The sequence below is a fragment of the Triturus cristatus genome, chromosome 8, assembly GCF_964204655.1.
Source record: "Triturus cristatus chromosome 8, aTriCri1.1, whole genome shotgun sequence".
Taxonomy (NCBI): domain Eukaryota; kingdom Metazoa; phylum Chordata; class Amphibia; order Caudata; family Salamandridae; genus Triturus; species Triturus cristatus.
This window is the reverse complement of record NC_140591.1, coordinates 874,976,472-874,989,696: the sequence shown is the minus strand read 5'-3', so window position 1 is coordinate 874,989,696 and position 13,225 is coordinate 874,976,472. Positions and strand designations below refer to the sequence as shown.

Genomic DNA, 13,225 nt, shown 5'->3' with positions numbered 1-13,225 from the left:
AGCGCAGAAGCTCATTTTGAGCTCTCCTGTCCCACATACATACATTTGTAGTATGTGTTTCCCCTTTTGTGATGTTCTATAGGGTGGGGTCACACCATAACATTTTCTATATAACCTGAATGTGAACAATGCCAATGTTTTCACTGTGGAGTGTTCCATAGGGTGGTTGAGGTCTTAAGGCTCTCCACCCAACCTGTGTCACCTGTATTAGTACTGTTTGCTGTTATCTGTGTCCTAGAGGCCCTCTGTACAGGTAAACAGTCATGGAGCCCTGCCATACCATCTATGTGGCCTTGTGTCAGTTTTTTTAGCGCACTGTTAATCACTTGTCAGTTCCTTCCTGAGATAGTCTCTATTAATGTCATATCTTCATGTATGTTTTAAGAATAGATCTGATCTGGTAATGCATCTGACGCAGCACATATTTTAAAGTTCTACTTTGACCTTTAAGCATATATATAAGGACTCCTCATTACCATGTAGCTGTACAAAGATGCACGTATATCTTCAACGTAAATCTATGCCTGACTACAACTAGGCTCCTCCTACGGTGTAGCAGCGGGAAAGTTGTCAATGACTGAGTTACCAGACTACCAGAATCAAGCAGGCGTGGCAAATTATAGATAGAATGAAGGCAACGTGGTGGCCAGCTCTGGGGGATTGACAGCTGTGTTCTAGGATTCCTGTGCCTGCTTCCTTCACACCCAAGGCTAGCTGAATCCCATGAGATGCCCTGACTTCCTCACCCTTTTCATATCCCTACTTCCATTAGGGTGCAGAGGCACTGGTCCATAGGTTTATAGACAATGGTTTATTTCTTGCTTGAGGCTTCCAAAGAAAAAGGTTCAGGAATCATTTTGTGGAAATGTTCATCCTCTTTTCTTTGTATTGTGTCGCAATTGCAGTAGTGTAACAAAGGCCCTCAGGACAGTACTTTGGCCTGAGAGCTCCTGAGTGAGGCCCCTCTATGTAATTTGCAGGGAGGCCCCCTCCAATTTTGTTACGCCACTGCAAATAAATCAAAAATTACAAGAAAAATAAGAATTGTTGACATCTGTAATTTAAATAAAATAACATGATTATATGTTGATAGTAGCGAGTGCTGGGGAGATATTAAATGCACAAGCCCTGTTCCCTCTTGGTGAACCCATATTCCTTCACCATTTCATTTGTCCAACACGGAATGTTCTTGGGAGCCAAAGCTCTTTAGTAAACTCAAGCGCAGACCTCACTGTACTGAAAAAGCCTCAGTGGAAGTCAATGATACCAAAGGAAATGTCAATAAACCGGTGCACTATAAATGTCGATCTAGCTTGGATCATAGAATGTACAATCCGTGGAGGGGATGTTCGCCAGTTTCAAATTAAAGCAATTTCCATTTCTTTAGATCGTGTATCCTTTATTATATAGAATCAGTAACAACAACACAACATGAGGAACGCGTCACAACACGAGTCCTCCTGGAATACAGTCTCCTTGGGATTGAATGATGATTGGGTGGCGCGCTCAGCGAAGGCACTTGGGTGGCGGCGTCCGGGTCACTTGGATGCAATAACTTAGAATCTCATTGGGACGATCCACGACCTTGTAATGATAGAACATCCTGTACACATAACATACAACACCGAGACTATACAAATACACGCTGCACCTGCCTGGACATCGGCCTTGCCACACCTGTGCTTCAAAACATCTGTTACAACATTTGTGATAAATAATATACAAACTGTATCACTCAAGATACCACGAACAGGGAGCCAGCTTCCCGACACTTCAGCCTGTGAATCTCTTTTTTTTCCCTCCAAAAGTTGTACTACAACACGATAAATACATAAGCAGACTATGGAACTAACGAGTAAACTCTGTAATAATCTTGTTGGATAGAACTTTTTGTAATATTTTTATACAATAACAGACGGATTTAAATGATAACCGGCCACACAGATGACACCCCGCGGGCTATGAGGTGGTCGCTGTGGTGGTGACGTGCTCTTCTCTTCAGCTGCAAAACCCCTTCACCATTTCCCGGGTATTGTTGTTCCACATTCGTACCACTGCACGTAGCGGATGTGAGTCTGAGACCCCATTTTACCGAACTCGACAGGCTGCTGGCGCACAGATCTGTAAAAACCTGTAAAGAGAGGAAGAATATATCACAAAAACTGTGGAAAAGCTTCTGCAATAACTACCCCCCCCGCCCCCCGAAGTAAATTATACGTCGTTATTCCCACTCATAAGTAGGATAATTAAATATCCTCGTGCCCACATTGAGAAGGTCGCTAAAGTGAACTACTTAGTAACGTATCAGACACAATAGGTGAAGGTGGCAGACTGGCAGAGAGTTGGATGTTTGCCAAAATAACACCTAGGTTTCACCCTGATGGATTTCACTTAGGGCTAGAAATGGATAGAGGTGTATCCCCAGTTTGCGCTTTGGTACCCGCTGGCAGTGCCTTCGCAGCCGAAGGTAAACGTAGCGGAAAAGACCGCTTTACTCTCTGTAGCTTCCTTTTTTGCCAGAAGACAACAGAGGGCTTTGGAGGGGTCAATGGGAGACAAAGAGCCAATCCTCTCAGGACGTATGTGGGGCAGAGTGTACAGAATGTCGCTTCTACTACCCTGGAATTGTGTTGCCTTCACATCCACGCACATTCGTTTCACATGATGGCCGAAGCAAATGGTGGGGGGGGGGGGGGGGGTTACAGCTGTGCTACATGCTGCAGATGTACCCAGGACTGCTTCAGGCATGTACTGGTTCTATTCCATCTGGCTTGTGACCATTGCAGATGTCTTGCGCTACCAGGAACAAAAAAAATGCTTTAAGTATCCCTTGGTATGTTTTATTTTCCGAAATGGTGGCTGACTAATTAGGAGGGAGGGCTCCATACACAGGGAAATAGTAATGTCACAGCTCAAACGCGGTGACCGCGGAGATTGCGAAATAGAAACACAGGGCCTCCTATATGAGGCCCCTTGCGCTGCTGGAAAGTAACTTTTTGTGAGGTTCCATGGTGGTGCAAAACCCTGCTCTATGTTTATTAGACAGCACTAAGCCACTTTGTTTGGCTAAATGCTGCCTCGTAAATATGGTCCCCTTTAACGCAGCTTTTTGCGTTAAAGGGGCGTGCAATGGGTGTTGGGGACGTTCCTACCAACATCCATGGCTTTTTGACACTGCCCCAGATTTACGAGAAATCGTAAATCTGAGGCAGCGCCAAAAACCTACGCCTCCCCAGGTGAGGCATGAGGGAGGCACAACGAGGAGAAATCTCTTTATTTCTCCTTGTTTTTCCATTTTCTATGTGTGCTGCATTCTGATTAACCCATAGAAAGAGGAAAAAGCCTCTTGTGATTGTTTTTGAGCAGGAAGGTTTCCCTTCCTGCACAAAAAGAATCATCCAGCAATGCAGGCACCTTTGCACCATGGTGCAAAGGTGCCTGCGTTAGCGCACAGCAGTCCATTGTGCACCAGCGCAGGGGAAAAGGACAGGAATACGCTGTATCTGATAGATCTGGTGCATTCCTGCCCTTTTGTTTTGCCATAGCCAGTGCTTAATTTGAGCCAGTGCTTTCCGGTGCACAGCACCAGCACTTAATTGGTTTCCGGTGCTCGGCACCTGCACCTCATTGTCAACACCATACTTAGAACAGTCTCCCACATGTTGGTGCTGCTCATCAAATTTAGGGATGAGCTTAACAATGGTTGTTTAGAAATACAATATACATTAAAATTGCTAATACTTGCCTCCCCAGCCATTCCTTTAGCTTTGGGGACCTGGATTAATCTGAACTGTCGCATTTACATGCGAAAGAGATGGTTAGTAGTTGTTTTGGCAGCGATGACAAGAGCGATGGCTGGTGCAAGCTGCAGTGGCCTCCTGGTCAGAGCCCTGGCACTTAATATTTTACAAATTAGGCACTGCAGCAGGAAGGCCTGCGGCGCTGCCCTACGGCAAAATCTCATAAATGAGGCGGGCGTAACACAGGCCCCCTCATCCCCCGCAGTGCGGGGGAGCCCCGAGCTTCAGGGGGCCCCCTCGGCACAGTACTTATCCCTGAGCGCTCCGGAATAAATCCGGAGCGGGGGCCCCTCTGTGTATATTGCAGGGGGGCCCCTCAAACTGTTGTTACGCCACTGAAATGAGGTCCATAGTGCCGAGTGCCTGCAAATATTTAGGTGCACTTCACCCAGTTATCTGAGTACCTACAAACTTCCAAATTAATCTGAAGCAGAAAGTGCAATACGTTCGGGACATGGCCACTGAGTTCTGAATGTACTCCTAAATGAATATGAGTAACAACGGCGCCGTTTAACTCTTTTTTTCCTTAAAGTTTGTAGTCAGAGCTCCAAATCTGTTAAATTATTATTATTTTTTTTTTTTTTCAAAATTTTTTTATTGAAACAATAAATCAGTTACAAGCATGGGCCTACAACCACCAGGGCCGGCCGTTAGGTTCAGAAAGGATCGTACATTAGTTAAGCAGTAGGCGACACCTGGGGCCCAGCCCCATAAATGGCTCAGGATAGCTCGAGAGAAGCAGGAGACATACATTTAACATAAATAACAACAAAAAACAAAAGGCGAGGCATACGGGCAAAAAGCGTGGGTCAGGCTACATCCGGGGGACTTTACTCCAAACCTTCAATTAGCTATCAACAGGAGGGAGTACTGAAAGATCGGGGGGGGGTAACGGGAAAAGAACATCTATATTCGATTATTACAATCAGTTGCAAGGAACCATCAAGGGTCAGGGGGACAAGGCAATATCGGTGTCCACTAGGGGGGGCGTACAGATACCCCCACGATACACGTTCCATTGCCCCCAAATTCTACCCCATGCCCCGGGTTTACCGCGGGCCACATATACAGTCTTCTCCCTGAACATACACCAGTCCATGTTTTCCTTCCATACTGACACGGTGGAGCCCCAAAGCTGCGCTATATCCCTCTTAGCAATCATGTAGCCCAGGGCCGCCCACCGAGTCTGCGCCGCGTTATAATCATTGGGCTCCCACACATTCAAGACACAGCGACGCACCTCCGGCAGCAGCGCCACCCGGTGACTTGTCCCATGACCCCATGAACCCGACGCCAGTATTCCGCCACCTCCCGGCACTCCCAAAGGATATGGAGAAAGGTGGCACTGAGCCCACACCCCCGCTTGCAGAGCCCATCTTCCGAGAATCCCATCGAGACCAGACGGGGGCCCGTCACATACACCCGGTGGAGAATCTTTAACTGGACCAGGCGGAGACGGGCTGGAATGGCAACTTCCTTGGGGGACGATAGTGCGGACTGCCAGTCCTCGTCGTCTAATTCCACCCCGTCCCCCGTCCACGTCTCCCGAAGGCGCACCAATAGGTCAGCCCGATTATTAATGAGTTTTTTATAGATTAAGGAGATAGTACTGTCGGGAACATGACCATCAAGTATGCGGTCCTCGAGGGGCGAAGAGGCCGGGATCTTGGTCCCCTCCCCAAAGACAGAGAGCAGGGCATGCCGAACCTGGGCGTATCGGAAGAACTCCTTTTCCGTGAGTTCGTATTCGTTCTGGAGCGCCGCGAAGGTCTTAACCGCGCCCTTCATCCATAAGTCTCCCACTCTGCTGATGCCAATCGTGTCCCAACGGTCAAACCCCTTCGTTGTCCAGAGGCTTCCCAGTCGGTCGGAGGCAAATAAAGGAGTAGCGCATGTTAGTCGCTCACTCCAGCCCATGGCTACATTGGCTTCCTTCCAAATCCGTACCGCGATCTTAGTGGGGCCCGTCAGGGTCCGTCCAGCCGAGCGGGAGTAAAGCGCCCTGTTATAGTTACCGCCGGGTAGCAGGAATTTATCCATCTCATACGCCGGGTTCAAGCCAGGCACATACGTGGCATGGTTAATGGCTGATAGCTGTGAGGCCCAATAATACCTGCGAATGTCGGGAAGCGCGATGCCCCCGTCGTACCAGGGGAGAGTGAGTTTGGCCAGGGCGATACGCGCCCGTCCGTCCCACACCAGTCTCCTCTGCAGGCTCTCTACTTCCCGAAAGTAGGCCACTGGAATGATATCGAAGGAGTTCTGAAGGGCATAGAGGAACCTGGGAAGGGACATCATTTTAAACAATGCGGCCCGACCCAGTGGGGACAGGGGCAGCCTACACCACCGAGCCGTGTCTTCCCTCAAACGCCGAAGTGGAAGCAGGAGATTGTGTTCATAGCGAGCTACCGGGTCCAACGAGATGTGTATCCCCAGGTATTTGAAGCCGGACAGAGATATTTGGATCGGAAGCCGAGGCGGCAGGAGAGGGGGGCCACCGGAGATAGGATAGACACAGGATTTAGACCAGTTAATCGTGAGACCCGAATTTCTCCCGTAGGAAGTCAGAACATCGAAAAGAACGTTAAGCGACTGCCGCGGCGAGGTAAGATACAGGAGGATATCGTCAGCATATAACGAGACCCGATCCTCAAAGCCCGGGGCCCACCGGATCCCCCTGATCGAGGGCTCCCAGCGGAGCCAAGCGGCGAGTGGCTCCAGGGCGAGAGCAAAGAGCAGAGGGGACAACGGGCACCCCTGCCTCGTACCCCTACCGAGAGCGAAGGGCCGAGAGACCCGCCCATTAACCACCACCTGAGCCATGGGTCCCGTGTAGAGAAGCTTCACCCAGCCAAGAAATCCCTCCCCAAAGCCGAATTTGGTCAAGACAGCCCAGAGGAATGGCCACTCAATGGTGTCAAAGGCCATCGTGGCATCTAAAGAAACCAGCACGGCCGGTTCGGGGAGGGACTCTGCCCTGGCGAGGGCGCCATGGAGACGCCGCAAGTTGAGGGCGGTGTTGCGATGTGGGATGAAGCCGCATTGATCAGGATGAATCAGATCGCAGATGACGCTCAACAAACGATTGGCAAGGACTTTAGCCAGGATTTTAGGCTCTGCATTTAGCAGTGAGATCGGCCTGTAAGAGGCACAGCGGTCCCGTGGCTTACCTTCCTTGGGGATCACGACTATCGTGGCCAGTCGCTGGTCGACCGGAAGGGAACCGGCCTCAAGGGACTCCTGAAACATGCGACGGAGGAAGGGCGCTAGTTTATCCGGGCGCAACTTATATAATTCGATAGGTAGACCGTTGGGACCCATGGCCTTGCCCGAGCGAAGGGACCGAATCGCAGTCGCGATTTCATCTACCGACAAGGGAGCGTCCAGCTGCTCACGGTCCTCGGCAGAAAGGCCAGGCAAAGCAATGTCCCTCAGGAGAAGGCGAGAATCTTCCTCATCCCTATCAGTCACCGGGGAGTACACAGTCCGGAGGTGGTCGGCAAAACATTCCACAATCTCACCAGGCTCAGTCACACACACTCCATCCGAGACACGCAACTCCGGGACCACACGATTCACTCTCTCCTTCTTGTCCAGCCACGCAATCAGCTTTCCCGCCTTGTCCCCGGCATCATACAACCGACCCTGCTGCTCCCTATACATAGTTTTGGCAGCGTCGGTGACAAGAGATCTGTATTCAAACTGTTTCAGGCTGAGGGCATGGAGCCCGTCCGGAGTGACACCCGCCTCCAAGGCCGACTCCAGCCCCGAGATGTCAGTCTCCAGCTTCACCACCGCCTCACTCCTGAGCTTCTTAGCCACCACTATCTGGGAGAGGGCGTGTCCGCGGATTACGGTTTTAAAGGCTTCCCACAGGGACATTGCAGACAACACAGACCCCTCGTTTTCAAGAAAGTATTGGTCCATAGCCTTAACCAGACTCTCGCGGGTCGTAGGGTCTCGCAGGTACCACGGGTTAATGGGAGCGATCCGCCCTGCAGACCGCGACTCGGTGTCAAAGAGAAGCCACAGCGGGGAATGATCGGAGATACCCCTCGCCAGGTGCCTGACCTCTCGAATTCGACCCGTCTGCGCCGCGGGCATAAGGAAATAGTCTAACCTAGAAAGACTCCCATGTGCCCCAGAGTGAAAGGTGTATTGACATTGGGTCGGATGCATTAATCGCCAACTATCCACCAGGCCGAAGGTCTCCAACAGACCACCTAGCCAAGCCTGGGCAGCGGGGAGGGCCCTGGGAGGGTGACGATCCAGGTCACCCGAAACCACCGAATTAAAATCCCCGCCCATAAGCAAAAGGCCATCCGGAAGTTCAAGTAGCATTCGACCCAAGTCCGCGAAGGTGGAGTTCTGGAGGCCCGGTGGGACGTAAATTGAGACCAGGGCAAGGGGATGCCCCTCCCACCTCCCAATCAGACAAACATAACGCCCTCTGTCATCTGAGACCACCCTCGTGATCTCCAACGGAAGTGAGGATCGCAGGAGAATGCCCACCCCCCTGGAGCCAGTTGTGAAACCAGAGTGAGCCACGAGGCGGTATCCCCCCCTGTTCATTGCATGGCAGACATTACCAACCAAATGCGTCTCCTGGATAAACACCACGTCAGGAGTCAGACGACGCAAATACTGCAGAACTACACCCCGTTTGATACGGTCCCCCAACCCATTGACGTTCCATGACATCAGCTTCAACCCGTCCCCCCCCATCCCCTCCAATAGATCAGAGGTCCCCCCGCAAGTAGCACAAGTCCCAAAGGTGGCAGAAAATCAATACCTCGCCCTGCAAACAAAAACCACACTACAAAACAACCCCTCCTTCCCCCCCACCCCCCCCAACACCCAACTCCCCCCACCCTGCACCCCTGCGGGCCAAAAAAACCCCCCAAATTGCAGTGTGCCTGTCGCCCAACTAACCCCAGTCTACAAAAAGACCCCGGAGGAGGAAAGGGACCCGTCCCCGCCCGCCCCCCACACAGGTACTAGCAAAACACACTGAACCAAAGAAGTACAACCCAGCCGAGCAGTGCAAATTGGCAAAATCAAGGACCAAGAGTCACTCCAAAGGGGACCCGTCACCGTTGGCACCCGCAGAGGGCCCGGGACGGCCACCTCTGTCCGGCAGCGAGTCCAACCAGTCACTCACGGCCACAGGAGAGTCAAAGAAGGCAGTCCGATCCCCATGTTCCACTCGGAGTTTGGCAGGGTAGAGCATAGAGTACTTTAGGCCCAGCTCACGAAGACCACGTTTCACCCCCTGGAATCCCATCCGCTGTTTCTGGACAAGTTGAGTAAAGTCCGGATAAAAGTTAATGGATGAGTTCTCATGTCGAACCGGGCCATGGACCCGCGAGGCCTGCAGAATCGCATCCCGGTCTCTGTAGTAAAACAGTTTGGCCACGATAGGCCTCGGGGGGGCCCCCGGCCGTGGCCGCCCGCCCGGAACTCGATGAGCCCGTTCAACGGCAAAAAATTTACTCAAGCCCGCAGGGGTCAGCTGTTGGAGGATGAGTTCCTCGACCAGGAGGTCAACCGGGCGGTCGTCGGGGGACTCCGGTACGCCGATGACACGGATGTTGTTGCGTCGGGCCCGTCCCTCGAAATCCTCCAGCCGCCGGGCCATCTGCTCATTGACCACCTTGATGTCGCCAAGCGCGGCCTGCAGGTCAGACACATCCGCACCCAGGGTGGAGGTCCGCGCATCGAGAGTTTGAACCCTCTCGTTTGTTTTGGAGAGGTCCGCCCGTATTAAGGTGACATCAATCGCCACCGTATCGATCTTGCGGGCCAGGGCCTCGTATTGCGTGGCGATGGTCTCCCTGATGCCATCAATGGCGCCCATGATGTCCTGTAGGGAAAGTTCCGAAGAGACGGATGTGCCACCACCGGCGACGTCTGGGGGGGGACCGGCCGTTCCAGGAGAGCCTCTGCCCTGAGTGTAGCGGTCCATGTTGTTGGTCTGGACCGATCCTCCACGGAGGGAGGATTTAGTCTTACGCCCCTCGGGGCCCCCCATGCGGCCACTGACTCCGAGGGGGACCGCCGATCAAAAGTAGTTGGGATACCGGCCCTGGAAACCAGCGCCTCACCCGAGGCCACAATATGGCGGTGCGGGGGGACCCAAGGCGATAGGCACTCTAGTGGCAGGTGGAGACAAAGCTTTGTGCAGAAGTCCGGGAAACACCCCGCCACCTCAATCGCTCCACCGGCCAGCCCCCTGAGGTCCGAAAGTGAAACCGAAAGTGGCCGAGCGGCCCCTGGCACCGCGCCGCAGCCGCTGTTGTTCAACTGCGACACGGCCCCACGGCCCACCTTCGCCCCGGGCACCTCCGTCGGGTGGGTCCCAAAAGTTCAAACAACGATAACTCAGGAGTCCCGGGTCCGATTAAATTTCTGAAAAGAGATACGTGCTCAGCCGGTCGTCCTCTCCCAGATTCCATAAACCAAATCAGGATATTGTCAGGATAAATTCCGAGGAGCAGCGAGGGTCCGGGGAGCCCTGTGCTCACGCGACCATCTTGGATGCGCGCTAGGCTCCTCCTCCTGTTAAATTATTTTTAAACGAAAAAGACCAAAGGAATGAAAAAAAAGATTTACCACAATTTTCCTAGCCCTATGCATGCATTGCATTTATTATACATTTGGAGAGTTTGGGCAATGAGTGTATGCTATTATTAAATGCGAGTGCCATTCATATGTGTGCATACATTTCTGACTAATACAATTGATGGATGAGTCACAAGTAAATATATATGTAAATACCCAAAGTTATAAACTATGTAGATGCATAATCTTGAGTCTCATGGACTTTACAGGTGGATAAAAGCTACCGTGCCCATTCAGGCTTCTATATGTTGAACGCCTACATCTAATCATCTTGTTGCTGTGTATATTCCTGTTGTAGGTTAGTAGTGGAAAAAAGCAATCACTCTTGGAAGCCCATTATGTAACATAATTAGTCTTCGTTCTGCAGAAATGATTTCAACCCTGTGGGGCATGCCTGGATAGTGGTCAATAATGTGTGCGTCTTTCTTGACTATATAATTAAGTGACACTGGCGTGACGAAACTTGAGGGGCCCCCTGCAAGGTACTTGGAGTGGCACCCTTTGGACTCAATCAGGAGCTCTCTGGCAAGAGTACTGGGCTGAGGGGGCCCCCCGCACCGTGGGGGCTGAGGGGGCATGTGTTATGCCATTTAAGTGATCTTTAGAATGCCTTTTTTTAAATCTCCTGCCAAATAATATATAATTTGTTGCATAGTTCTGTTTCGTTGCTTGGTGTCAGCCTTACTGTGTATTGAATGGGTTTATTTGAATGGGTTTATTTGTAAAGCGCTACGTTCACTCCAAGGAGCATCTTGGCGCTAACGGACCATGAGCAAAGAATAGAGCAGTAGTGGAAAAGGTGAGAAAACGAGTTAGGCTATGAGTTCCTGTCGGTTATCATGATATCAGGGAGAACACAGTGCTATCAGGGACAGAAAAAATCCATGTTTTTAGAAGCTTCTTAAGGAGGCATTCTGATTGAGCCAATCTCAACTGGAGCGGCAAGCTGTTACAGGCTTTTGTACCCAGAACCGCTATGGTTTTTCCCCCTTTTGTTTTCAGTCGATAACTAGGGACTGTCAGATAATGTGCTGAGGATGATCGGAGAGGACGCTGTGTGGTATAGGGCCGAATTCTAGTTCTAAGATATGTTGGCCCTGATGCTTTAATAGCTTTATAGATGATAGTTAAGATTTTGAACAAGATTCTTTTATGTATAGGCAGCCAGTGTAGGTGTTGAAGTGCTACTGCGGAAGAGGATCCTCTAGGAAGCCTAAGCACCAGGCAGGCTGCTGCGTTCTGGACCACTTGTAGCCTCTTTATAATAGATTTATTTGCCCCCGCATACAAGCTGTTACAGTAGTCCAGCTGTGAAAGCACTAGAGCTACCGCAACAGATTTCCTGGCATGCAAAGGCAATAGGTCCAAGAACTTTCTCAGAATTTTTATAGTGTAGAAGCACATGCCTGCTACGGCTAATGCTTGGCTATGAAACGATAAGGAATGATCAAATAAAATTCCTAGGTTCCGAGCTGTATCGGCAGTGTTGGGTGGAGGGACCATGTTTTCAGGCCACCACTGACTGGGCGAAAAAATATTAATTTTCCTGAACTGCACCATTGTACAAACTTCCTTCCCCGCGTGCGGTGCACAATGCATTTGGCAAATCTGGGCGCAGATATATAATTCTTTCATGCAGCGCGACGCAGCAAGTCACCTTGATGTGCTGCACTGCGTGAAAGGGCAGGAATGCCCATATTTACCAGTATACGGTGTATTCCTACCCTATCCTAGCACTGGCACACTATTGGCTGCCTAACGCCAACACAGGTACCCTTGGGTCATGGTAGAAAAGTGCCTGAGTTGTAGGAAGGATTGCTTTTGTGCAGGAAGGGACATCTTCCTGCACAAAAGCAATCCTAAGCGGCATTTTCCTCTTTCTACGTGTGCTGCAGAATGCAGTGCACGTACAAAGAGGAAATAACGAGGAGAAATAATGATATTTCTCCTCATTATGCCCCACCTGAGGAGGCGTAGCATTTTGATGCATTACCAGGTCTACCATGAATCTGGGAATGCACCAAAATCTATGGGTGGATGCGTGGGAACAACATAAGTGGGTAGAGGATGTGGCCTAATGGGATAGAGCGGTTGACCTCGAAGCTGAGGAACCGGGTTCGAATTTTGGCAGTGACGCTCAACATCCTGTGATTCTGGGTAAATCACTTATTCTCCCCATGCCTAACAAAAAATGAATGTGTCCGTCTGTAAAGCAACTGGTGCTCATGTAAAGCGCTTTGATACCTTTGAGTGAAGTTCGAGCTATATAAAACTCCTAAAAAAAGAAAAAACACGCTCCATCTATGTAACGCCTCCCTGCTGCAGAGTAACGCAAGGCAGTGATTTTTGCTGCCTTGCATCACTCTAGATATATCAGGCCTTGCAGGGCCATGCGAGCCGGCCTTGCATGGCTTGATAAATCTCACTTAGGTTTTGTGTCACCCTCTGGTGTTCCCCTAAGAATCAGAAGGCTTGATTGGATACCTATGAATTTACAGTTAATCAAGTTTCAGTTTTTTGCTATTACAGTCTTTAAAATCACATGTGGTTTGGGCATTGCATCCATCTAGTGTTACATCATATGCTGTAAGACACTCCTCTTGTCCACGGCGTTCCACCAGATATTTTGACTTCTCTTGTGCTTTGAGTGTTAGGCTTCTTCACTAAGGGGCTTACTTACGAGCCCTTTGCAGCATATCTTACCTGCCAGAGCGTCACTTTTGTGACACTCCGGAGGCGCAGAATGCAGACTCATAGCTACAAGGCCATGAAAAGGCACGTTGCATGACTTTTCATGGCCTCAG

The 13,225-nt window shown here is 50.5% G+C and overlaps 1 protein-coding gene across 1 annotated transcript in view; it reads right to left on the bottom strand.

Annotated features, from left to right (window-relative positions):
* Positions 1 to 1,378: 1,378 nt before the first annotated feature.
* Positions 1,379 to 13,225, bottom strand: part of ABI3BP (ABI family member 3 binding protein) — a 1,978,933-nt gene continuing 1,967,086 nt past the window's right edge. Inside the window, exon 111 of the mRNA XM_085622401.1 lies at positions 1,379 to 2,131. Coding sequence (XP_085478527.1) covers positions 2,016 to 2,131 — 116 coding nt within the window. The 3' untranslated portion in view covers positions 1,379 to 2,015. The remainder of the gene's footprint in view (positions 2,132 to 13,225) is intronic.